The 27,854-nt window shown below is 33.9% G+C and overlaps 2 protein-coding genes and 1 non-coding gene across 5 annotated transcripts; 2 read left to right on the top strand and 1 right to left on the bottom strand.

The window, feature by feature from the left end:
* Window positions 1-7,701: 7,701 nt before the first annotated feature.
* On the top strand, window positions 7,702-9,131 carry LOC105629903 (glutathione S-transferase U7). The gene is made up of 2 exons (XM_012211549.3): window positions 7,702-8,034; window positions 8,426-9,131. The coding sequence occupies exons 1-2, from the start codon at window positions 7,717-7,719 to the stop codon at window positions 8,786-8,788; spliced, it is 681 nt and encodes a 226-aa protein (XP_012066939.1). The 5' UTR covers window positions 7,702-7,716; the 3' UTR covers window positions 8,789-9,131.
* A 5,160-nt stretch (window positions 9,132-14,291) lies between these two features.
* Window positions 14,292-17,100, top strand: LOC105629902 (glutathione S-transferase U7). 3 transcript variants are annotated; one of them, XM_020677703.3, is made up of 3 exons: window positions 14,292-14,754; window positions 14,834-14,957; window positions 16,326-17,100. In XM_020677703.3, the coding sequence occupies exons 1-3, from the start codon at window positions 14,440-14,442 to the stop codon at window positions 16,478-16,480; spliced, it is 594 nt and encodes a 197-aa protein (XP_020533362.1). In that variant the 5' UTR covers window positions 14,292-14,439; the 3' UTR covers window positions 16,481-17,100. The 3 variants fall into 3 exon arrangements, with proteins under 3 accessions (XP_020533362.1, XP_012066938.1, XP_012066937.1); XM_012211548.4 differs by lacking the exon at window positions 16,326-17,100 and adding an exon at window positions 16,125-16,306 and having other exon boundaries at window positions 14,298-14,754; XM_012211547.4 differs by lacking the exon at window positions 16,326-17,100 and having other exon boundaries at window positions 14,302-14,754; window positions 14,834-15,311.
* A 2,007-nt stretch (window positions 17,101-19,107) lies between these two features.
* On the bottom strand, window positions 19,108-20,674 carry LOC105629901 (uncharacterized). Its single transcript, XR_016320955.1, has 2 exons — window positions 19,762-20,674; window positions 19,108-19,530 (listed from the first exon to the last, which is right to left on the bottom strand). It is a non-coding gene; the product is annotated as an uncharacterized LOC105629901 (transcript).
* Window positions 20,675-27,854: the final 7,180 nt, after the last annotated feature.

Here is a 27,854-nt window from a genome sequence, read left to right as displayed (position 1 = left end):
ATATATTTTTCCTGCGATAACCATAACCTGCAGGACTTTCTGTCTCGGATAATCTGCATTCCGAGAATTCGCTTTGCCGATCCCAAATCCTTCATGTCAAATGCTTTTGACAAATCGTTCTTTAACTTGCTAATCATATGTGCATCTGGTCCAACGATTAGCATATCATCAACATATAAGAGAAGGATGATAAATTTACCATCAGTGAATTTCTGGACATATACACAAGGATCTGCATCTGTCATTTTGTATCCTTGATTCACCATGAAAGAATCAAACTTTTTATACCATTGTCGTGGTGTTTGTTTCAACCCGTACAAGCTCTTCTTCAAGCGACAAACCATGTCCTCTTTTCCCTTGACCTTGAAACCTTCTGGTCGTTCCTTATAGATTTCTTCTTCTAGATCCCCATGCAAGAATGCAGTCTTTACATCAAGCTGCCCCAACTCAAGATTCAAATTGGCTACAAGACCTAACACAACTCGAATAGAACTCATTTCACAACTGGTGAAAAAATCTCATCAAAGTTAATACCTTTCTTTTGAGTAAAGCTTTTGACGACCAATCGAGCTTTGTATCTCACTAGGTTGCCATCATCTTTCTTCAGTTTGTATACCCATTTGTTCTTGAGTGTTTTCTTCCCTTTTGGAAGTTTCACCAGCTCATACGTGTCATTCTTTTTCAAAGAATTCATCCCCTCTTACATGGCCTTTGTCCAGCAATCTCTGTCTTTGAAAGATTGCACATCTTGGAAGCTTTCTGGCTCCCCCTCATTAGTAATCAAAATGTAATCAGAACTAGGGTACCTTGTAGATGGTTGGCGTTCTCTGGTTGACATTCTTAACTGAGGTTCAACTCCTTCTGGTGAAATGGGGTTCTCCGGCTCCCCCTACTCAACACCCTCTGTATCACTGTTATCATCTACAATTGTCTCCTGATCCCTTACAACTGGCTCTTCTTCTTCTTCTCGTTCTGATTTTGGCAGTCCTCCTCCTGTGGCATCATCTGTAGGAATGCTTCCTGGTGTAATATCAATAGCACCATCACTTGTGGATTCTTCACAAGTTGTATCTGCCACAATCTTATTCTCGTGGAATACTACATCTCGGCTCCGGACAACTTTCTTTTTCACTTGGTCCCACAACCTATAGCCAAACTCTTCGTCTCCATAGCCAACAAAAGTGCAAGGAACTGACTTGTCATCAAGCTTTGATCTCTGCTCCTTCGGAACATGCATAAATGCCTTGCAGCCAAATACCCTCAGGTGAGAGTATGAAATATTTCTACCTGTCCAGACCTTCTCCGGAATATCAAAATCCAATGGTGCTGAAGGTAGTCGGTTGATTAGGTAGACAGCAGTATTGACAGCTTCTCCCCAAAATGGCTTAGGTAAGTTGGCCATTTTGAGCGTGGATCTAACTCTTTCAACAATGATGCGATTCATCGGTTCAGTAACGCCGTTGTGTTGCGGTTTACCAGGAATTGTCTTTTCATGCCTGATACCATGCTGACTACAATAATCTCTAAACTCCTTAGAGATATACTCACCACCATTATCCGTGCGCAAACACTTCAATGCTACTCCAGTCTCCCTTTCCACCATCACATGCAATTGCTGAAAGTGCTTGAATACTTGGTCTTTTGTGCGCAACAAATATATCCATGTTTTTCGTGAGAAATCATCAATGAAGGTAAGAAAATACCTACTTCCTCCAAGTGATTCTAACTCCATGGAACCATATACGTCAGAGTGTACCAACTCCAACTTGTTGTCTCTCCTTCTAGAGCTTTTCAAAAATGAGACACGGTGTTGCTTTCTAAATAAACAATGATCACAAGGGTTTATTTTACCTTTGGTTAATGGTATGAGAGACTTCTTAGCCAACATATTCAACCCTTTCTCACTAACGTGTGCCAGCCGCCTATGCCACAAATTTGGTGAAGCATCATCTTCAACTGCATTCAGTTGACCCGCACATATTGTTGCGTGCGTCTTATATAGCGAGCAACATAATTTTCCTCTCGCCACCACCAAAGACCCTTTGCTGAGTTTCCAATTACCGTCACCTGTATGATGGTGATAGCCTTCCTTGTCCAGTACACTCACAGACAACAGGTTCAATCGAAGATCTAGAATGTGTCTCACATTTTTAAGTGTTAATGTGCACTCGACACTTGTCTTTATGCAGATATCACCGATTCCCACCACTTGCAAGACACTATTATTTTCCATTTTAATAGTGCTAAAATCTCTTGCTTTATAAGTGGAAAAGTATTCCCTTTTTGGAACACAGTGGTATGAAGCACCGGAGTCTACTATCCACTCGGTATCTGCATCTCCAACATGATAGCAATCTGCATCATGAGTGACTAAAGTCACCTCACCATCTTCTCCTGAGACTGTAGCAGATGTATTTCTATCATTCTCCTGTCTTCGGTTTGCATTATCTTGTTTGAGTAAATGACAATTTCTTTTGAGATGACCCTCCTTACCGCAATGGTAATACTTTCTCATCTCTCTGGACTTGGATCTACCACTTGACTTTTCATGCCTTGGACCTCTACTCTTGCTCCGGCCCCTATTCTCTGTGACAAGGGCTTATGAACTGGTACTAGCAACATCTCTTCTTCGTAGTTCTCCATTAAGTAGTCTATTCTTTACCATAAACATTATTACCACACCATTTGGAGCTGAGTTACTCAATGATACCACAAGAGTATCCCAACTATCCGGTAGAGATCCCAACAGTAGGCAAGCTTGCATCTCGTCATCTAAGGACATACCGCTAACTGCTAACTCAGTTACGAGTCCTTCAAAATCGTTCAGGTGTTGTGTAATTGATTGTCCCTTTGACAGCTTCAAGTTCATGACTTTACGAATCATGAAGACTTTTCCTTGAGCATTCGTAGCCTCGTACATATTCTCTAATTTCTTCCAGAGAACTTGGGCATCTTTTTCATTTCTCACGTGGTTGTACAGGCTAGCATCTATCCATTGGCGTATTGTACCCAATATCTGCTTTTTTAATTTCTCCCACTGCCTTTCTTTCATCTCTTCTGGCTTTGCACTGTCACCTTCAATTGGATCGTACAGATCTTTGCAATTGAGGTAGTCCTCCATTCTGGATTTCCACATTGAGTAATTCGAATCCATCAATTTGATCATTGCCCCGTCGTTAGCCATGTCGAATTCTGTATCTGACAAAATTTTACTATTCACGTGAATAGTAACTTTGTATAAACTGACAAAATTTACCAACTAAAGGCTCTGATATCAGTTGTTGGGATTATAACTGATCCGAATAGGGCCCGAGGAAAAATGCTCCAATAATTACGTATTGGATATTGACGATCGAATCTACCAGAAATAAAAACCACGGTAAAAATTAAATAATTATTGTAAATGCTAGATGAAAAATAAGGACACTGAGATTTACGTGGTTCACCCTTCAACTGTTATGGGCTACGTCCACGGGACAAAAACTCCGAATAATGCTTCTACTAAAAATAGTAGGTACAAAAGAGATTATAAAAATAGTGGTACTCTAAATGTTTTCCAAAAACACCAAAAAATTATGTTCCTCACTATTTTCTCTCTTTCCCAATTTTAGGAATCCTTTTCCTAAAATTCTATACACTCTATGTATTTCTATTCTTTTGTTTTTGTACGATTTGTTGAGGGAAAACCTTCTCCTACTTATAAGAGAAGGGGATGCGTTAATCAACGCATCCACCAACTGCGCGCAATTAACGCATCCAACGCGCAGCCTTCTTTGAACAACAAAAAAACGTGACTCTTTTTTTTTTCTTTCTTGAAACTTGTGTGGGTCTCACATGTCGGAGGGATCCCACAACAGAGGTTCCTAGCAGATGGGTTCCATCTTCTCCAGGTTTTTTGAAGTGCAATGTGGATGCTTCAATCTTTGAGGATCGAAATCAAATGGGGTTTGGAGCTGTTTTTAGAGATTACAATGGTTCTTTCCTTGTTGGTCTTACATGTCTGTTTATGGAACAAGCTTCTCCTCGAGTTGCTGAAACCTTAGGGTTGAGGGAGGTTCTATCTTGGATCAAAGATCAACACTTTGGTAATATGATAATTGAAACTGATGCCAAGGAAATTGTTCAGGCTTCACTTTCATCAACCTCTGACGTCTCTGAGTTTGGTGCAATTATTAATGATTGGAAGAGTTTATTTAATGCAAACAGCTCTGTTTCTGTAGCTTGAATTAAGAGACAAGCAAACAATTCAGCTCATGCTCTAGCAAGAGTTGCTTGATACCATGCTAGTCTCAAGGTTTCGAGTAATCTTCCAAACAGTGTTGCAACTCGTTGGAGTTATCTTCATGCATTATTTTATTTCCTCTCTTTTCCAAATAAAACTTTAAATCATAAAATATAACTTTTTTTATTTCAATTTAAAATAAGTTATTATGACACTGAAATGCATTCTCTTCGTAGTTTAATTCAAAGGATTTTTTTTTTATTCTTTTTAGTTTGATCGCATATAAATTTTTTCATTAAAGTGTTATATATATTACTATTTTATTATGCGTTAAGTTATATGTATATTTAGTAAGTCATGATATGAAAACAATGCAATAAGAATAAATTTAATTACACACAGTTATAGCTCAAGAACCATTTCATGCAATATTTACTCATAGTCGGTCTTTCTATATTTTACAGAAAATGTGAAGAGTGAGAAATCTTCTGTTCGAATACTCTACATTAATTGAAATAAAATATGCATTATTTTTCTGCTTAGACAACAAGATTAGAATATCTCTAAATTGGAGAAAAATATATGAATAAACCGAGAAAATTACCTTGTTTAATGTCACATATATTCGATTTTTTTTTTCCTCTCTTTCCAAACAAAAATCTTAAATCTAATAAACAAAGCTTTGTTTTTTATTTTAATTTAAACTAAATTATTATGACCCTAAAATGCATTCTTTTTTTAGTTCAATTTAAAGGAATTTTATTCTTTTTAATTTGATCTCATTTTAATTTTTTTTATTATGATATTAGATATATTAGATTTTATTTTGAAATAAGTTATATTTAGTAATTCGTAATATGAAATAAAACAATAAAAATACAATTAATTACACAAATAGTTACAGACTACAATTCAAGAAAGATAATAAATTTTAAAATTTGTTCAAATTTTCATGTAATATTTGCTCAAATTGGCTAAAATTTTCATATATTTGCACTTTTTACACATAAGAAACTAAACTTAGGATGGAAAATGAAATAAACTCAATTACAAGATAGAGAATTTCCACGGCAAATGAAATTCCAAATTTCTTCAAAATGCAATCAAAATTAATAAAAAAAAAAAGAAGATCTTCAAGGCCATGACAGGTCGATATTAAACTTAGGCTCCGGCACATCTTCATCAACAATGTCCGCATCAAATCGCTTCGTATAATTCATCAATGGCTTTTGAGCATTGGAAGAGACAGAACCAGCACCAGCAGCAGCAAAAGAAGAGGCAAAAGAAGAAGAAGGTAAAGCCGCTGCAGGTTTCGCAAGGTTCTTGGGTCGAAGAAGAACAGACAACAAAAGCATGAGAGAAGCCATGAAATTAATCTAGTAAAGAGAAGGAAGAAAAATGTTTGGGTTTTGGTTGTTTGTTTAATGTTAGGTTATGGTTGTTTTATAGTGTTAGAAAAAGTTGGTTGAAGAAAGTAATAAAGAAGGAAAACAACGGGCGGCAAATTCAAGTGCAACGGTAGAGAAGCAGCAGCAGATATTTACTTTTCAATAAATTAAAAAGAAACCAATGGGTCTCCATCTGGTAGCTGCAGCTGTTTTTGTTTGCTGGTCTTAAATTAAGCTATGGCCTGCCAAACGACACAGTTTTTGGGTTATGGACTTCATATTGTCAAAACAAGCCCATAGTTTATTTATATTGGACTCAAGTCTCTCTCTCTCTCTCTCTCTTAACCAATTCGGTTATGGATTTCATATTTACAGTTCGACCAATTCGGTTAATTCGATTAATTCAGTTAATTCGGTTAAATTGATTCGGTGAATAAATATTCGATTAAAAGTTCAATTAAAGAAAATTAAAATTTCGGTGATCAGTTAAAAATTAATTTAACCGAATTAAACAAATCAATTGACTCTCAAAACTATGTCGTTTTGATTAAGTAAATAATAAAATATTTTCGATTTTTATTTTAATTAAATAGTGATTAATAACTTTGGTTAATTTTATTTCGGTTAAAGTCGGTTAATCATAAATTTTCTACTAAATTTAGTCGGTTAATTAAGTTTTCAATTTCTTTACTTTCCATTTAGTTAATGATCAAAATTAATTCGATTAAGTGAAAAAAAATTTCAATTAATTTATTTCGGTTAAAATTTTATTTAAATCGACGGAATACTCGCCTTTGACCACTGCAGCCGCCAACAGATAACTTGTGACATATACAAGGCTTTAGAAGAAAATTTACAATTGAATTAAGGGTAAAATGGATAATTCAAGTTGATTAAACGATTAATTGTAAGGCATGACGATCTGGATGATGGATAACAAAGCCGACTCTATTTTTGTTTAATTTAAAGTGTGACGTAACAGCAACTACTTCATTAGTTTTTTCAGTTGAACCACCCCACTATAATTATCTGCAGAGGTAAAACTCTTTACGATTGATTTTTTTTTTCTTTTTTTTTTTTTTGTTTAAATTAGCCATATTAAAGTTGATGCAAGTGCATTTTATCATATTAAAGTTAGCTATTAATTCATAATTAATGTAAAAAATATTATCATTTCATGGTCGGCTTTCTCAAATTTTAAACATCAATATAAACACTAAGCTACCAAATATAAATAATAAAAGTAGCATTTTGACTTAATCAAAACACTAAAAAATATATAAAGAGTTATCGTCCAACAGGTTTATAAACAGAAATCATATTGAGTTATCGCATTCGGTATAAATTTTAAATTGCAATTATTAGCTTATTATTTTCAACAAATTTTTTAATTTAATTGGGATATTTAAATAAGTGCTGAAAATTTAAAGGGGTTGAAGGATATTTATTAGTCTTTTTTACGTGGGGAGAGTAAGATTTCAAGTTTGACTCTTCTCAACCACGAGTTTTTACTAATTTGACTCACCAAATTAATAGTTCATAATATTAAGTTTCACAACAAATAAATAAATAACCGAAAAAGAAAAATCATGCAAAAAATCATTACGCTGTACAATCGAAGGAAATTTGTCAAACACCAAAAGGGTGGAGGAACATCTCTTAATTAATTCTAGTTAAAAAGCTCATTAAATTTACAATTGTTAATTCTTAACAATTAAAAAGAAATTTAATAAACTAAAACAGCAAATTTTTTTTTCCTAAATATGAAAAAAAAATGCAATGTTTATTTAATTGAATTTGGTGATTCATTATTCAAACATGATTTATATAAATCTTAATATTACAATATACTATATATTAACTACTATGTACCTCATGGAACCACTTTCCAATGTGCCTGGAGTAATTAGTTAAAAAATAGATTATTCCTTGAAATATTAAACAATGTGGTCATCAATGACATTCCTAATACTAAACTTTGATTTCTAGCAAGTTGGAACTATATGATTCCTATGTTCCAAACTTGCATGTTAAGAAACTCTCACTCACTATATATATGTCTCTCGTATTAAAGAGAAGCTCAACCAAAATTCACACAACTCAAAAATGGCAGATGAAGAAGTGAAGCTAATTGGAACTTGGGCTAGTCCTTACACTCGCAGAGTAGAACTAGCTCTCAAAATAAAAGGAGTCAAATATGAGTATATAGAGGAAGATATCTTCAACAAGAGTCCTTTGCTTCTTAAGTATAACCCAGTTCATCAAAAGGTTCCCGTGCTTATACATAAAGGAAAACCAATCGCAGAATCACTTGTCATTCTTGAGTATATTGATGAGACCTGGAAACACCATCATCATATCCTACCTAAAGAGCCTTATCATAGAGCCACTGCTCGTTTCTGGGCTAAGTTCGTAGAGGAAAAGGTAAGCTTCATTACTATTAAAGGGCTGTAAATGAGCCATGCTGAGAGAACTTTGGTGAGCTCGAGCTCGGCTCCTTTAAAAGTAGTTAAACTTGAGCTCGAAATCTATTAAATTAAAACAGAGTCAATTTAATGTAGGTTTTAATTGATTTTGGATTATTGAGCTAGCTAGAGAGCTCGAATCGGCTCGATATAGCTGGCTCATGAGCAAGCTCGCGAGCTAAATATGACTTGAGCTCGAGCTTGAGCAAGCTTTTATAGAGCCGAGCCTCGAACAGCTCACGAGCGGCTTGTCTCATTTACAACACTATACATTAATAGTTTTAGTAGTCTGGGTTGAATTAATTTTGTTCTCACTAGAATTGACAATTAATGTATACATGTATTTGCAGATCCAAGAAACAGCAAGAAAGTTTGTCTCTGCCTTGGAGGAGGAGAAACAAAAGATAATTGAAGAAGTTCATGGACACCTCAAATTGCTAGAGAATGAGTTGAAAGAAAAAGAAAAAGAATTCTTTGGAGGAATTGAAATTGGGTATCTGGACATTGTTGCATTTTTTACATGTCATTGGCTTCAAGTGCACCAAGAAGTTCTGGAGATAGAATTCATCACTGAAAAGAAGCATCCAATTTTCTGCAAATGGTTGGAAAAGCTCCATAAAATTGATGTCGTTCATGGATGCCTGCCTCCAAGGGACAAACATATTACTTTTATCAAAGCTCGCATTGAAGCTGTCAAGTTCTCTTCTAAATGATCATAAGAGAGAGAGAGTGCCGTACACACACACATATATGCATTTATATGTCTGCTATGATGCATAGAAATTTTTAGCCATGGCCATTTCATAAACGTTTCAGCGTGTCAATTTCCACATATAAAATACTGGTTTTCCGTTAAAATTGTTTTTCCCTCATCGTTTTTCATATTTCCTCGTTTCCGTTTCTGTGCAATGTAGTATCTCTGTAATACACGGAGTAATAAGGATTAAGTGTGTTATGGATATGTAATATATAAATTAGAGTGATTACGTTTGTTAAAGTGGAGTCTTACTCCCTCATGTATAACCATATATATGAATAAAAGCTGGGTTGTTTGAATGGAAGTGCTACTGTGTTGTTGCCAATGCAAGATTTGGATTCTTGGGTCTAAAGATTTTAGTACATTTATTTGTTTAGTACATTAATTTCAATGGATCAACATGAAATGTTCCTTTACATGTTACAATTAGACAATAAGAAAAAACATGAAGAGAACCAGAAAGTTTCAACTTTCAGATTGTTTATTTGGCAAAAAGCCTTTCACAATCTCCATGGTACTACTCCTTGGGCTCCTATTTGCACGGGTGAGCAAACTTTGGAAAAAACTGAATTATTTTTGGTTATACAGTTTTCAGTTTCCAATATTCCATCATTTTGATTTTCGGCCTTTGAATTAGATACTATAAAACACTTATTTTCTAGTAAAATTGAATTGTTGACCAAACTGATGTTTGCTGAACCGAATCAATATGTTTGGTTCAATTTTTGAACTTATTTTAGTTTTGATTCGGTTTCAAAGAAAAGTGTCACAATCCAAAATCATAGGCCGGACCAACACTAGGGTTCAGGTAAACTTAAGGCTCCCGAAACCCATAGTAAGCCTAAACCACACAATTCAATTACATCAAACGGATCCTAAGAACAACAAACCCATATCATTTTATATATAAGTCAAGTAATCACATATCTCTGCCCCAATTTCAACATCTCAAATTAATTCATGACTCGGGTCTATTTACAACACACATCATTCATAATATGGGCTAATTGGTTAATACATGCACCTAGATAAATAATTAAAATATCCATAAGTTCATGGGTTAGTATGCCCATTTACGCTATTAAAGACATTTAAGTCTTACAACTGCGGAGTTCAATAATAATTAGAAATAATAGAGTCTTTATATATAAAGATACATAATTTTAAGTAACTACTGACATTAGAAATTTACTTCAGTAGCTCTGCGGGGAAGGATTTAGAGCTTTAGCTGAATCAGCGGAGATTCTACTTCCTGAAAAGTTAAATTGAAGAGGAGTGAATTTCGCAACTTAGTGAATAATAAGAAATAATGCATAACACTGGAATTCATCCGAAATACTTCCTAAAATACTAAAATGAACACACAACTAATCAAGCATATGGCATAACATCAGTACCCACAAGTAATTACACTTTCAAATAATCAAACAAGTGGAAATTGGTCAGTGGCATCATCGAAACCTCTGACGAGCCGTCCTCACACATGGCCCGCCTTCTCAAACGTGTGCACTAAGGAACCGATCTCCCATACATGGCCGACCGGTCTAATCCTCACTTAACCAACCCTCTCATTTTTTTTATACTCTCTTTTCCATACCAATAGGTAGCTACCTTGTGGTTTTCCATATCATATATCATCAGATGCACATGGGAGCGCGATCTCCTCATTCATGGCCGACGGTATCGTAAACCACTATCGCAAACCCATGGTGACTCACTTCATCCCAATTCCACACAAACAAGGCACTACCATGTCACAATTCAAATAATCAAACAATTCATTTAGTATAATACATCAAATCAATAATTAACATGCAAACATAAAAAGATATAAATATGATGTAAATAAATATACAAATATAATCATGTATTGATAATGACATAGTAATATCAAAAAATAAATGTTAAGTTATCATTCATATATTTCTTTATAAAGTAAATAATAAATGCATGAAAATGATAATATGCACTTATTATTACTCATAGTGATAGAGGGGAGAACAAGCTTTATTGTGGATTTTGGCTAACAGGACCGGTAGACAAACTCTGACGATCTAGATAAAATACCTATACAAAGGAAAAGATCGGATTAGACAAATGACTTACTTAAGTAAGAATTTAAAGAATTAATTTGAGATGTTGAAATTGGGGCAGTGATATGTGATTCCTTGACTTATATATAAAATAATATGGACTTGCTGTTCTTAGGATCCATTTGATGTAATTGAATTGTCTGGTTTAGGCTTACTACGAATCTCGGGGGCCTTAAGCTTACCTGGGCCCTAGTGCATGTCCGGCCCACGGTTTCAGGTCGTGACAAAGTTAGTATCAGAGCTTAGTTTAGAATCTTAGAACATAATTGCGGAGTATAGAGAATTCCATCTCATCCTTCTTAGTCTCCTTTGTTTCTACTTTAGCGTCTCCCTTGTTGTCATGATTAGAATAAATCTCCATGTCATTGATTGTATATGCTATTTCTTGAATTTGGTATATAAGAGGATGAGTTTGAATATTTGTTATTAGAAATGATCTTGAATTAACCATTGGGTATGAAAGTTATTTTAGGATAAGTATGGACTAGGCATTTCTTTATGTTGGGATCAGCCGTAACCAACATAAGGAAATAAACTTGGTGATTTTCCTCCCTAAAGACGGTGGACACACTAAACCGTATGAAATGGGAAAATCCATACCTATTGTGTAAATCAATAGATTATAGTGGACAACAGGATTAACCCATCACACTAACTATAGGTGCTAAGGTAGGTATCACCTCCTAGTTCTAGGAATGGAGTAACACCTGGATGGTAATGGAGTGGCCTAATCACCCAACGCACTACCTTTCATGTGGGATCTATTCCTATCAGTGAGTATGATTTTGTCAAGGTATGGATAGGATTTTCATTAGTATGACAGATTAATGAATAGTAATTATAATAGATTACTTAGCTATTTACATGTGAAGCTAAAATAGTTGTGTAATTGAATTGTATAATTTAGGCTTATTACGATCCTCGAGGGCCTTAAACTTACCTGAGCTCTAGTGTCAATCCCGCCACAGTTTCAGGTCGTGACAAAAAGCTATTTTTGTTTTTTGGTTTTTACGGTCCAGGTAAGAATCCAACCATCCGTTTGCACTCCTCTACCTATTTGCTTATTATTATTATTATTATTATTATTATTATTATTATCCTAACTTTATTTATATTGATTCAAAGATAAATTTTATTTATATTTTCTTAACAAATTATGATAGATTTTGAAATAAGTATAATTAATTAAATGAAATTAAAGATTACAATTTTGGTAATTTTAAAAATTATAAATTTTTATACAAGTCAAATAAACTAAGTATAAATTTATATTAAATTAATTTATTAAAATTTTATTTATATCAAATAAATTCTTATAAATTAAAATTTCAATAAAAATTTATTTAATAGTATTAAATTAATTTCATGCTGGATAAAGGTACATGTACAAAAGAAAAGTACTTCTATTTGTCTGGTGCCCATATATAAATCCTAGTCGTTGAATATAAAATTCCAATAAAACGAAACCTAAATCCCAACTCCAAATTCAAAAGCTCACTGGCAATGATGAGCCACAAAGAAAACGCTTCCATAGGACTTAATCGCCGAGATTTTCCTGTTGATGCCGGCGAAGCCTCTTTTGCGTTTCAGATGTGTTTTGAAAACAATGTGCAGCCTGATCGATAGCCCAAATTTTATCAAGCAGCGTTTCGAGAGATCCATGAAAACCGAAACAAACCTCAGACTAATTATCCAGGAAGAGAGATATAACGACATCCGAGGCTGGGAACAACCCGAGGATATTCATGCCATCAATTTTAATGAGGAACCCCAAAAACCCAGAAACCTAAATCACCTATTTAAAGAAAGGATGAAGACAAGAATATATGGTTCTTGCAATGGTTTACTTCTCTTACTCATAAGAGGAAGACTTGCTCTATGGAACCCATTTACTAGGCAGTGTAAGAGCTACCTCTTTGCCCACTTCGTGGAGGACATTTTTGCTGTGGTTTAGGATTAGGATATGACTATGGTAGCAATGACTACAAAGCTGTGAAAATTTTTAAGAATCAAGTTTGGGTTTTCAGTTTGAAATCCAATACTTGGACAAGCCTTCCAGATTTCCCTTACACTGGTGATCTCATATGTTCCTTTCCTGATGAAGGATATTCGCCAATGGTGCCTTGCACTGGTTATTGCTGAAAAAAATAGACTACATGATCATGGCTTTTTATCTAGCTAATGAGACGTTTTGCTTGGTGCCTCAACCTGTGGACAACCCTCAAACCTTTGTGCACCTTTTATTCTAGAATCAATTTGCACGTTTTAGAAGGTCACCTCTGTATCAACATAAATTCTTTTGTGAAAAGGGACTCTCAAGAGGCCTGTAGGGAAAGGCACTTGTATGTGAGAGAAAATAATGGAAAGGGTTTACTTGGAGAAAATTATACATCCATCTGCATGGAGGACCTGCAACCTTTGGCATACTCAAAGAAGGAGAATAAGGTTTGGTTACTTGACAAATATTATTTTAGGGAAATTATTTGTTATGCTCTCGTGAGAAGAAGACAGACAAAAGGGCTGATATTAATATTACTGGTCTCCCACACAGGAACCATTCAATCGTTTGTTGGGAAAGTGTCGTGCAACATGGTGATGGAAGTGAATTCGATGGAGATATTTCTTGGGAGAAATCAAATTAAAAGATCAAAATAAGTTTGAGATTCACTGAGGATTTAATGTTTATTTTTGTCAGAAAACTCTTTTCCTTTTTGAATTTTAATAATACTTTCTTTATCTATCCTTTATCTGCTGCTATATTAAGAACATGCTGTATCAATTTGATCAAATAATAGCCTATTATTTGTATATTTGAACATACAAATAAGGAGGCAGATTTGAACATATCATGACGCAAGTAAGAATATAAAGAAAGGCAAAGAAAATGCAGAAAAAAAATTATCTTTCTATCAATAGAACATTCCCAACAGGACCTTTCACAAACTCCGGTCATCTCCACCATCCAAACCAAGAAACCAACTTTCTATTTTCAGTTTCCTGATAAGGAAATTTCTTTCCCAGATCAAAGTTTTGGTAGGCCAAGACAGCAACAAGGGAATGTGGAATGTCAAGACTAGATGTTTGCACCAGTTTCATTAAAAAAGAAAGAATTTAAGATGCTCCTTTTGTAAAATAAATAGCCAAAGTATAAAAAAAACTTATAGTGCAAATTAAAAATTAAAACCTTTTTCTCTGTAGTTTCTTTTATTTTCCAATTTTGTTACCATCATGGAGACATGGACATGAAAAAGATTTTGGGATAGGTTCAACATTTTTTGGTTTATATGGGGCAATTCAGTCCTTTCAGAAAGACAACTTATCCACCTAATTTATGTGTGGCTGTTTTTGCTTTGAAAATTCAAAATTGAAAGCAGAGAATAAAACAGGGTATCGATAAGGAAAACAGGGAATCGATCCTTTTCTATAAATCAAGTTCGGAAGAAAAAAAAAAATCAAACTTTAGTTGATTTTCGAGCTGAAATTCATATATTCTTTTAGCACCGTAACTCTAAAAATGGGTGAAGGAGAAGTGAAGCTACTGGGTACATGGGCTAGTCCTTTTAGTCACAGAATAAAACTTGCCCTGAAACTGAAAGGTATACAATATGAGTATATTGAACAAGATCTTACCAACAAGAGTACCTTGCTTCTTAAATCAAACCCAGTTCATAAAAAAATCCCTGTGCTCTTACACAATGGAAAACCCATTGCAGAGTCACTTGTCATTCTTGAGTATGTCGATGAAAAATGGCAGAATAATCCTTTCTTGCCTGAAGATCCTTATAACAAAGCCATGGCTCGTTTTTGGGCTACATTTGTAGACCAAAAGGTAAGCAATAACAAGCTCATATTCATTTTCTTGGTTATGGTAATTCTTAGTCTAATTAGTATTTTTCCAATTTGTTTAGATCTTGCAAGTGACTCTTAAGGCTTCTGCAGCTACAGGGGAGGAGAAAGAGCAGATACTTGAAGAAGTTGATCAATACCTCAAGTTGCTAGAGAATGAGCTAAATGAAAAAGATTTGTTTGGAGGTGAGAATATTGGATATTTAGATATTGTGGCATTTTCTATTTTGTATTTCTTTCAAATTCGTAAAGAAATTATGAGAATTGAGTTGATTAGTGAAGAGAAATTCCCAGTTTTGAATAGATGGATTGGAAAGATTTGTGAAGTAGATGAGGTCAATCAATCTCTGCCTCCAAAAGACAGACATTTGGTTTATGTTGTAGCCAAAACAGAGGCTGCAAAATCTGTAAACAATACATAGCTTTCTGCCTTGTAGATCTACTATTTTTCTTTCTCAATCATGATAATTGGCCTTTTGATGAAGCCAAAATTGTGTAAATTCCGTTATCAGTTTATGAGAAATTGTATAATTTCCTTGACATGATTTTGTATTCAATGAGTATTGGTCAGTTGAACTGGAAATTTCTATTGATGAATTCTAAATTTCAAATTTCATTGATAACAAAGAAGACAGTAGATCAAATACTTGTCTTATAATTCAAATCCTCAATCAAAGATTGGTCTACTCAATGACTAATTTTGTATCTGATATTAAAAAAAAAAAAAAGAAGCATATTTCGAATAAAAAAGACAGATATTACTAGGATTAATGTTTAAATTCAATTAGAAATTCTCTTTTTTTTTTTTTTTTTTCTTGAGTATTGAGTAGAGAAGATTTGAATCCAATCTATTATCAAGTCATATGTGCATTTACTACTAAGCTATGCCTTGGTGTGCAAAAATTTTCATATTTAATAAATTTATTATTAAGAAATGTTCACAAATATGAAGATAACATGCAAAACACATTTTTTTAAAACGAGTTTTATTCACAAAAAACATAATTCAAAATTCAATTAATTTTTAGTATTTTACTCAGCAATTTTTATAGATTAAATTTAGACAAATTTTTTTTAAAAAATATAATTTGTTATATTTCATATCAAAATACATTTATAAGCCTCTCAACTTTACAACTATTCACTATTGAGCCCTTAAGTGCATATGAAAATTAAGAAATTATTTAAATATAAACCTTAACAACGTTAAATATAGTATTGTAAAATATCGGACTCAATCCATTGGTCTGATTTTTTTTACAAAATATAATTTTACACTTCATAATATATACTTTTACAGACAAATTATACAATATTTATTAATGATTTAATTCTATTTGGTTTGATTTAAAGGGTAGGAGAAATTGATGGAGCAGCATCCGAAAAAGCAATTCAAGAAAAGAAAGAGAGTAACTGGACAAAGAACTTTTTATGATAGAACTGGCCAAGTGACATAGAATGCTAGTCTATTTTGATTTGCGAGCTTGTTATTCCTTTATATTCAGTAAATTTTGTTATTCCTTTATAAAGCTTGTTATTCCTTTATCCATATAGCCTGGTATGTGGATGGAGAAGATTTTATCCTCAAAGAATCCAATTCCAAGCGAGCAACAAAGAAAGATAAGCCCCCTATCAACATTTATGACCATAACCCAATGTATGGAAATTTGAAGCTCAAGGACTGCAGTGGAATAGATCACCATGTCTAACTTCTAGGCAAATGCTCCAGCAACAAGAACAAATCAGAAAGTTGCATCAAACTACAAGGGTGGAAATTTTCAACTCATACTCAGAACTTGGGTCCAACCAGCTATCCCATGAATTCAATGCACCTGGGTTTGACAACTGGCCACCATCTCAGTTCTCTATTTATCATAACAATTTGGAATCGCAAACATTTAGTCACTATGAATCAGCACAAGGTCAGCAAAGGTCATGGAAGCCATGAATTCGATGCCTCTCAGCATAGCAGTATAACAGAAAATGTTGTGAGTGGAGTACATCTGCTGCCCGTTACTCATGCTCGTGCAGCAGTTGGAGAACCCAATCTGCAGTCTATGAAGAAAGGCAACATAGAGCAGAAGCGGCCCCATCAAAGGCCAGTTTGGAGGCCATAGTGATGGACTTATCAGCCTTTTTAAAGTTTTTTTTGGGATTTCTTTACCAAACAATTCTTTCTGTTTTTTATTTTTTTTTTTTTTTTTCTGACGATAACCACATACATGCCTTTCAATGTTCTTTTTGACGTGTTGGCTGAAAGGCATTTATAGTTCAAATGCACAAATACAATTATACATTTATATGCTCTTTTTGAGTTTTTGCCTTCCAATATGGAATTTGTTCACTGGAATGCTATTTTATGCTATTTCATCTTATTTACAAGCTGTCAAAGTTGTATGATGTCTTCATGACATTTGTTACAAGAATGAAGTCTAGTTTTGGCTTTAAATATCTATGTGAAAAACAAGTACGACAGGATTTTCTCTCTTCAACTGGTGGCACTTGACAATTCTCGTATAATTATAAAGAATTGAGGGCACCATTCATCTCCATCAAAAGCAGCTGCTATCATGTTTATGTTGCTGTTATTGAATATTGCATGCGAGGCTACTCTTCCAAATTACTTGGCGAAACCTCAACTATAGAGAGTGAAAAGACTTCACTTCCAAATTTCCAGTGTGCGAGAGGCTATGAAGTTATTGACAAAGCAAAATCTGAAGTGGAAAAAAATTTGTCCTGGTATTGTATCTTTGTTGATTTTCTGACTGTAGCAGCAAGAGATGCATCTGCATTTGTAAGATATTGATATATATCTTTAAAATATCAGGTGGGATGTCCATCTTGGACAGTGTTGCTTGAAAGAAGACACTCAAGAATGCAGTATCGACATGGATTTTTTGTATTTGACTTGGAGGTATACTCCATAAAACGCTCGCAAGTTAGCTCGTGATATAACTTTACTAGTAATAAAAAAAAAAGTAAAAAATGAAAAATCATAAATTTATTAAAGGACAATATTTAATAATCATATAGCACATGTTGTTGGGTTCTTTTCTGCACATATTATTTGGAATTATGCTGCTGCAATAGGCAATACCTTATCAATTTGTTACAGGCTTCTATTTTTCAACATTTCTGATATTTTTAATTTTACAGGACATTTATCAAATTGTGTCAGTTAATGTTACTTCCACCAACAATGATTAACTAGACAACCTCCCTTATTATATATATTTATCTATTATCATTTGCAATTTTTTGATATGATGAAAACCAGAGAGTTCAATTTGAAATTATTATTTACCATTTTGGCAAAATGGTGATGGGAATATTCAAAGATTACACCATCAGATTAAGTGGTCATGTAAGTTTGATAGGAGGGAAGTTGTTTATGATTAAAGAGACAAAAATGGACTCAAATGGAGATGAGTTGTTAGGTTTGGAAGATCTTGTTAGCGTTTTGATTTTGATATGGAAATGGTGTTCTTAGTTAAAGCATTTAAGATTAAAATGCAGTGATCTTTCTTTTTTCCTCTGTTTTTGTATTCCTTCACTAATTATACAGTCTTGTTTCTTTTTTTTTTTTTTTTTTTTTCGAGAAAAGAGCTTCAACAACTTAAGAAAGCGCAGGAATCGTTGTCCTGGAATTTCTTGCTGGGTGGGAAATATTAAACCTCTTACTGGAAGAGCTAGACAAGGAGGGTAAGGTTCTGCCATTGATGCTTCATTTCTATTTGTGAAAATTTGATTTCAGAATCAAGTTGCTTGGAATTTCTCTTATTTTTTTGTCTTTTTTTCTGTTTCCTGATCAAGTGCAAGATAAATGTCTTTTATGAGTGTTTTCATTTGTAATTGCTTGGATTGTACTTCTGTGCCATAGCATATTCCAAACAGTCCACGTTTGGTCGTCATAATTTCTCTATCAAGGTTCTACTAGTGCTATCCAGGTTCTGTACTAAAAGGAATTTCCCTTTTCATATCAAACAGACTTTGTGCATGTTCCTCTCTTCACCTTTGACAACTGAGATCACTCCATATCATGCTCAATTACTGTCAACATTATGAAATTACCAAATTTCATTCACCATTGACACATTACAGAACAGGCAACGATTGAGTTACATTACAATTGATTTTACACTCGTAATGGTAATTATCTTATCAACAGGTAGGGTTCAAATTCTTGTGCATTCATCATATTATTATTCAAGTATTCATGAAAGGAATTGTGATATCCTCAGCTCCAGAAAGTTATAGTTGAAGTTTATATATTCTAGTAAAAAATATCTGGCACAGAAATGAAGATACAATTGAAATTGCAGTTTGTGCAAAACAGTAACAGAATCTTAATGGTAGTATTAGAAATTAGAATTAGAATTTAGAATTATCTTATTGTTAATAAACCAGGAAAAACTTAACAAATTGGATAAAAACTAACCCAGGTCAATAGATAGACCTCCCCAATAAACCCAACCTAGTATCCAAGATGTTAAGTAAAAAAACCTGGTAGGGGTACACTTAAAGTGCATTTAACGGAAAATAGCGAACTACATGAACAAACTCAGTCTAATAAACTCCGCAGGAAGTACCTGCATAGAAGATATGCTGTGAATCCAACTCATCATCGGCTTGGTTGAAACCTTCTTGACTTGGCCATCCCAAAGCTTCGCAAAATGCCAAAAAGACAAATCAACATCTACATGGCTGAGACCTTCTTGACTGACACATACCAGATCTTCAAGCAATGCCAAAGAGCCAACTGGAAAACAAACAGACATACTTAAACAAGAAATTCTACTATGGCCTCTACAGAACAATCCCATAAACCATACAAGAATTAGCAGGTGTACTATGTTTGTGTTACCACAGATAGTAAATAGAAAAACTCCACAAAACAAGAACAAGTCTTGGCAACTATATCAGCAGCATGTGTGGCACAGATACTTGGGAAAAAATCACCAAGACAAGCAAAATTAAATCAGAAACTAACCCAATCAAGGCCCATCATAATGGTGATGCTGAACGAGGAACAAGAAAATTCCCCTGGAAATCAGATTACTCTTTGTAGGCACGATATTGCCAAGGGCCCTCCACATAACCCACCAAATACCTCAAGATTCTCTGTAGAAAAGCACATGGTAAGCCTCCGATGCAACAGCAACCCACAAAGTATCCCTCCACCGCCTGATGATTACCATAAGCCATGTGCCCTCCCCAAACCTCTAACTCCTTTCCCGTCCTTCAAGCCTGTCGATGGAGAAGTCGTGGAATCAGCACCATATGACAAATCTTCCGAATCTCCACAAGAATATTCTCGCCACGGGTATCCTTCACTGTCGAAGTCGACTTCTTTAAATCGCGTTGGCGCTGGGGACAAATAATTTGTCCCCCAAGATCGCGATAACAAATCGCCGATACTCCATCTAAGGACGCGAAATCAAAAGCGTCGTTGATAGTAGCACCGATGTTAAGCAACCCTTGGAATCTTCCAGACGGACGGCGAATCTGCAGAGCAACGAACGAAGGAGTTCTCATTTCTTGGGAAAATAGTGGGATGTTGCTGATGAGTAAACGGACGGTGCCGATAAGCTTATCACGGAGGCAGCCGACGGCAAAGATTTCGACAGAAACACTGGTTGTTTCGCCGGAGAGAAATTCAGGAGTGACTTTAAAGAGAAACTTGTCATTCCAAATCGGGTCCTCGCAACCATCAAGATCGATTCGGGTGCGGAGCTTAGCGGAGGAATCGATCGAAACAACTGCGTATGTATGCCTGCGGCGTCGATTGGCAGACGGCGGATTTAGACCTTGCGCAGAGATCAGATTGATCTCGAGAATCTTCGTATTCTCCATGTGACTTCTCTCTTTCTCCGTCTGTTTCTTGATCTTGAATGGTTTTATTTATATTTATTTCAAAAATAATAAATAACTACTAAATATTATTATAAAAAAATTTTAATTACTGCATATATTAAAATAGAGTCAAATGTTCACGTTTTTTTAAAAATATTATTACAAAAATAATTTCATACTTTTAATGGTGATTTCATTTTACGGTTGATTATTTTTATAACTAGTCCGTCCACACGTGCATTGCACCAATAATAATATAAAATTTATTTAAAATTAATAAATATTTCGTTATTAATAATTTATAATTAAATTATGCTACTAAAATGAAATAATTTAATAATTAAAATTATAAAAATCTTAAATTTGAAATTTCTTTATATTTAATAATGCAAAAAGCAAATAAACTTTAGAAATTTCTTTGCTCAATTTGCATTTAATATGCAACAGAAATTAAATAAGATGTAGCCAAAAAATTTAAATTAAAATGCAAAAATCTAATACTAATATACATTTGTTAACGCAAAAAGCAAATAGCATTCGAATTTTCTCAACTCAAATAGCTTTTAATATGCAATAGAAAGTAAATAATTTGTGGTAAAATTTTAAATGTAAAAAAATAAATTAAAATATAAAAATAGAAATAATGTCGATTCAATAATACTTTAATATCATGCTAAGTTAGCTTTTATGCTTCAGAAATTATGTACTTATATTCAAAAAAATATCTATACAAATTTTATAAGACTAAAAATAAAATGAAGAGAGTGAATATTTGTTAATTTATATTTATAGATATTAATTATACTGTTAATTATTAAAAAAAAGAAAGTGCAATGTTTTCAAAATTTTAATAATATTTTTAATTTTATTATTTATTTAAAAACTGAAAAATATCAATCTACACAAATTCCATAAGAGTAAAAAAATGGAGAAATATTAATGATATATTTATATGAATATAAATATTAATGAAAATCTGTAAATTATCAAAAAAAAAGGTAAAAAGTTTTTAAAAATTTTAATGATATTAATTCAAGTTCTTTATAAATTATGTTAAAAAATAATTCTCTTAAAATAAAAAATAATCAATATCAACTTAGCAATTATTTTAGTATTGTGCCATATCAGCAGTCTAATATCCTAAAATCGTGCCGCATAAGTTTTGAAGGTTGAGCTTTTATATATTTATATAGAATATAGATATAATAAAAATGACTTATTAAGTAAAAGAATAAATATAATAATTAGGTTTTTTTATTTTATATTTTATTGTAAAGATTATAATATTTATATAGACACAATACATGAATATTGTAAAAAAGAAATTAAAAATGAAATTGAAAAAATAAAACTTTATGATCAAAACAATATGCAAAATAAAAAATAATAATAACTCAAACAAAATAATAAAATTAAGAAGTAAAATTATAAGAAGAAAAGTATTTAGCGTAAAATAATAATAAACCCATAGCCAAAGAAAAATTAAATTTTTAATGGTGATTTTTCTATAAGAACATTTAATGGTAATTTATAATAAATCTGTATTTTAATAAGATTTCTAATTGAATTATATTATAACTCGTAATTAATATATTCTTTATATATCTTATGTTTTATTATTGAAAGTACAACAATAAATTTAAATAATAGTACCGATTTTTAAATTCTTTTAATTGAATTATTTTTATTATTTTTTAAAAATTCTCTATTATAAAAGTTAGCTAATATAGCTAGGTTAGTTACAAATATCAATTTATTATTTATTATTTACTCATTTTATTATTTATAAATAATTTAGTTTGAGCTGTTTTTAGATTTTTTTAAGTAACTTAAATTAATATAAAAAAAATTTATATAATTTTCTATAAATTGAGTTAAAATATTCTATTTTTCTGTTTTGATTCATTATTCTTGTTTTATTTGATAATTTCATTCGTTATTAATATTTTTATTTTCCAGTCAGTAGTAAGATTCATTAAGATATTATTTTTTTTTTGTCATAATAATAAATTACTAATGAAAAGTATCGAGTTTAAACCTTCAGTATGAAGTCCTTTTAAATATTCAGAAGAACTCCTTTTGTGAGCCTATCCGGCCTGAAACATCTAATTCCTATTTGCTTGATCTGCATGTTTTAGAAGGTTGCCTCTGAATGTTCCAAATCCCTTATCCGGAAGGGAAATATGAACAGTTCGAGTTGTATGTTAACGAGTTATATGTTAGAGAAAATGATGGAATTGGGTTTACTTGGAGAAAATTATACTCTCCTTTACGAAGGTGGCCTGGTGATGAACTGCAACCATTGGCATACTCAAAGAAAAGGGATAAGCTTTGGTTAAAGGATATCCATAACGAAATTATTTGTTATGATCTCCATGAGAATAGATACAAAATGGTTGAGATTATTGACCTTCCTGAGCAGCTCCTTCCTGCCCGTGCAGTCGTTTGTTGGGAAAGTCTTGTGCCACTTGGTGATGGAAGTGAATTCGTTGGTTCTGTTTCATAGAACAAAGACAACTTCAGGTATAAAGACATGTTTGGGAAGTTTTGATTTTTTTTTTTTTTTCTTAAACAAGGAGAATTTGAAGGAATAAGAGTTTAAAGTGAAATCGATGACCACAGAATTGAAGAACAGAAAAGTGAGGGGGCGCCAAATTCATCACCCTCTTCCTCTCTTCTATGTGCATGGAGGCTATCAAAGTTTAGTAAGTTGCATTTAATTTAACTTTCTAGAAACTTTTAGTAGCCAAATTCTTTCTATCTCTATACCTAAAATATTTGTTGTGGGGTCCCTCTGACATGTGGGATCCACACACATTTGAAAAAAAAAAACAAAAAAACAATAAACACGTTTTTTTTGGTTGGTCAAAGAAAAAAGGAGATTCAAATGTATGTGGTTCCACACGTTTGAAAGAAGAAAAATTAGGGAGGATGGATGCCTTAATTAACGCGTTAGTCTGTGGACGATTTATTTACGCATTCCTTTCTTCTACAAATAGGAGAAGGTTTCCTCAACCAAAATACACAAAAACAAAAAGAATAGAAATACATAAAGTGTATAAAATTTTAGGAAAGGGTTCATAAAATTGGAAAATAGAGAAAATAGTAAGGATTATAATTTTTAGGGTGTTTTTGGCAAACACTTAGAATACCATTATTTTTGTAATCTCTTTTTGTACCTACTATTTTTAGTGGAAGAATTATTTGGAGTTCTTGTCCCATGGACGTAGCCCATAATAGTTGAAGGGTGAACTATGTAAATCTTAGTGTCCTTATTTTTCATCTGGCATTTACAGTAATTATTTAAATTTTTACCGTGATTATTATTTTCTGATGGATTCGGTTGTCAACATCCAATACGTAATTATTGGAGGTATATGTGGTAATAGTAATTTTATTTTACTTCTACCACTGGTATTTTTCTCGGGCCCCACTCAGGATCAGTTGTAATCCTAACAACTGGTATCAGAGCCTGGTTGGTAAATTCTGTCAGTTTTTCTACAAAAGTTACTATTCACGTGAATAGTAAAATTTTTGTTAGATTTAGAATTCGACATAGCTAACGATGGGGCAATGATCAAATTGACGGATTCGAATTATTCAATGTGAAAATCCAGAATGGAGGACTATCTCAATTGCAAAGATCTATACGATCCAATTGAAGATGACAGTGCAAAGCCAGAAGAAATGAAAGAAAGGCAATGAGAGAAATTAAAAAAAGCAGACATTGGGTATAATACGCCAATGGATAGATGCTAGCCTGTACAACCACGTAAGAAATGAAATGTGACATCCTACTCCGAGTCGAGTCTTAGCATAGAGTTGAGTAGTCGAGTTGAGTCGAGTTGAACCAAACCCGGTTGGGGTAGAATGGGTTATTAAGTGGACTTATTTGAGTGAGAGAAAAAGATCAAGCACATGGGTGAGGAGTGATTTGCATTAAAAGATCAAGTTTGGGTATTAAGTTGTAGCCTGTTTACAATTGAGGTACCATTTAGAACTTTTACACACAAATCCCTTGATTTTTGATGGCCTACCCGTAATACACATTTTCACTTTCCCATTTTCATGTTTATCTTCATCTTCTTCATCTTCTTCCTTTCCTCTTCCACCTTACTTTCAATTTTAATGGTAGTTAAGCCTTAACTTCAATTTTTCTTCTATCCAAGTAAGTAAACCTTTTTGAAGTTCATAATTGAATCATTTGGTGTTATTATTTTAGAATTCATAAGAATTCTTATTTATAGGTGAAGGGAGTTCTAAGAGTGTAGAGAAAAGAAGTTAAAGAGGAGCTCAAGCTTTTGGAGTAAAGGTTTGATATCTCTTGTTATTTTTCATTTTCTTTGCATGAGAATTGTGTGGTATGTTGCTATTGAGACAATATTGCTTCATTTTGAGTGGGAGGACTGGTAATGGTGAGAAAACAGGGGAAAACAGGGGAGGTATTGAATAAATGAAGTAAAGAGTGAGTTTATGTTGAAACAGGTTTTGCTGGAATTTCACCAATAACTTCATCTTGATTTTGACCCCATTTAATGATGGAATTAGGAAGTGTCATAGAAGAGTTATTTGTTCCTCTATGTGTTAGCTTTACATGGGTTTTTGAATCATCCAAATTGGAGTTGTATATTGAGAGATATGACCAAAAGAGTACAGACAGTGCAGGCTGAAAGCGCGCGCGGGAATTGCATGACGAGTTCGTGTTGCCTTCTCGCGCTCGCGAATTTGAACTACGCGCTCACGACTTTCACCTGAAACTCTCTGACTCTTATTTGGCACATCTTGCGCTCGCGACTTTCAAGTGCGCGCTCGCGACTTGTGCTCGCAAACTCTCTGTCTCTCATTTGGCACTTCTCGCGCTCGCGACTTTCAAGTACGCGCTCGCGACTTTCAAGAACGCGCTCGCGACTTGTGCCCGATAACTCACTGTCTCTCATCTAGTGCATTACGCGCTCGCGACCTTGCAAGGCGCGCTCGCGACTTGTGTTTTCATGCATTTTTGGCCTTCTTTTTCAATGCAATTGTATTCCTTTGCTTCACTTATATGCCTCCAATCATTTTAACATCAAATATAACATTTGAACATGTATCAAAACAACATTCAAGCATGCAAATGATGTGAAATCAAATATAACATTATGAATTATGAAGTTATGAACTATTAATATGATGTTGTGTTATATTATTGACATACCAACAGTATGCTCCATTGAGGTTAGGTAGAAACCATGTAGATAAGGCTATGTCGCGACATAGGATAGCAGATCTGCACCTCATACAGTTTGATACTCCGGCTACAGGCCGTTGAGTGGATATGATTATATATGGGCCATAGTAGCCAAGCATACAGTATTCATCCAGTTTCATACAGTTTTTCTTATCACTTCGGTTTCACTATAACCTTATGGAGCCATACAGATATCTTGACATAACATTTCATGAATTATACAGTATTATAAACAGTACAAAAGATAATCAAGGTATCATGAAAGTATCATGATGTGTGTGCCATATGTGTTTACATGGTTCTTTCTATACATGTATGTGTTTAATTGTTTTTTTATCTACTGAGATATACACTGAGCTTTATTTGCTCAGCGAGTTACCTGTTTAACTCGCAGGTTTTGAGATTGGTCCGTAGAGAGTCAGCTTACAACTACTGCAGTTCATCTGTAGAAGACTCAGTCTTCAGGGTAGCTACTCATTTTAATATGTATCTTTGTCTACCCTTTTTATGGCATGTACAGGGCACTCAGTTGGGCCCATTTCATTTTGACATTAGTATCATGTTTTGTAAATATAAATTACATTATTTTTGTATACTACATCAGCATGCTATTATATTCAATATACATTATGATTTCAGCATGTCAGGCCATACAGTCAACCAGTTTGTAGCGTCTCGGTCCGGTTCATTCGGGTGGACCGGGAAGGGGTGTGACATGAAAAAGATCCCCAAGTTCTCTGGAAGAAATTAGAGAATATGTACGAGGCTACAAATGCTCAAAGAAAAGTCTTCATGATTCGTAAAGTCATGAACTTGAAGCTGTTAGAGGGACGATCAATTACACAACACCTGAACGATTTTGAAGGACTCGTAACTGAGTTAGCAGTTAGCGGTATGTCCTTAGATGACAAGATGCAAGCATGCCTACTGTCAGGATCTCTACCGGATAGTTAGGATACTCTTGTGGTATCATTGAGTAACTCAGCTCCTAATGGTGTGGTAACAATGTCTATGGTAAAGAATAGACTACTCAATGAAGAACTACGAAGAAGAGATGTTGCTAGTACTAGTTCACAAGCCCTTGTCACAGTGAATAGGGGCCGGAGCAAGAGTAGAGGTCCAAGGCATGAAAAGTCAGATGGTAGATCCAAGTCCAGAGAGATAAGAAAGTGTTATCATTGCGGTATGGAGGGTCATCTCAAAAGAAATTGTCGTTTACTCAAACAGGATAATGCAAACCGAAGACAGGAGAATGATAGAAATACATCTGCTACAGTCTCAGGAGAAGATGGTGAGGTGACTTGAGTCACTCATGATGCAGATTGCTGTCATGTTGGAGACGCAGATACCGAGTGGATAGTAGACTCCAGTGCTTCATACCACTTTATTCCAAAAAGGGAATACTTTTCCACTTATAAAGTAGGAGATTTTGGCACTATTAGAATGAGAAATAATAGTGTCTCGCAAGTGGTGGGAATCTGTGATGTCTGCATAAAGACAAGTGTCGGGTGCATATTGATACTTAAAAATGTGAGACATATTCCCGATCTTCGGTTGAACCTGTTGTCTATCAGTGTACTGGACAAGGAAGGCTATCACCATCATACAGGTGACGGTAATTGAAAACTCACCAAAGGGTCTTTGGTGGTGGCGAGAGGAAAATTATGTTGCTTGTTGTATAAGACGCACGCAATAATATGTGCTGGTCAACTGAATACAGTTGCAGATGGTGCTTCACCAAATTTGTGGCATAGGCGGCTGGCGCACGTTAGTGAGAAAGGGTGCAATATGTTGGCTAAGAAGTCCCTCATACCATTAGCCAAAGGTAAAATAAACCCTTGTGATCATTGTTTATTTGGGAAGCAACATCGTGTCTCATTTTTGAAAAGCTCTAGACGGAGAGACAACAAGTTAGAGTTGGTACACTCTGACGTATGTGGTCCCATGGAGGTAGAATCACTTGGAGGAAGTAAATATTTTCTAACCTTCATTGATGATTTCTC

This window comes from Jatropha curcas, chromosome 5, assembly GCF_041381405.1.
Source record: "Jatropha curcas cultivar XTBG-Jc1 chromosome 5, XTBG_Jcur_1.0, whole genome shotgun sequence".
NCBI lineage: Eukaryota > Viridiplantae > Streptophyta > Magnoliopsida > Malpighiales > Euphorbiaceae > Jatropha > Jatropha curcas.
Note: the sequence above shows the minus strand (reverse complement) of the source record. Positions and strands in the feature narration are given on the sequence as shown.

What these genes read in the sequence shown, in the direction of transcription:
- LOC105629903 (XM_012211549.3), top strand. Translation starts at nt 7,717, where the DNA reads ATGGCAGATGAAGAAGTGAAGCTAATTGGAACTTGGGCTAGTCCTTAC. An exon ending in CTAAGTTCGTAGAGGAAAAG is followed by an intron (nt 8,035 to 8,425) that starts GTAAGCTTCATT and finishes ATGTATTTGCAG; the next exon opens with ATCCAAGAAACAGCAAGAAA.
- LOC105629902 (XM_012211547.4), top strand. Translation starts at nt 14,440, where the DNA reads ATGGGTGAAGGAGAAGTGAAGCTACTGGGTACATGGGCTAGTCCTTTT. An exon ending in CTACATTTGTAGACCAAAAG is followed by an intron (nt 14,755 to 14,833) that starts GTAAGCAATAAC and finishes CAATTTGTTTAG; the next exon opens with ATCTTGCAAGTGACTCTTAA.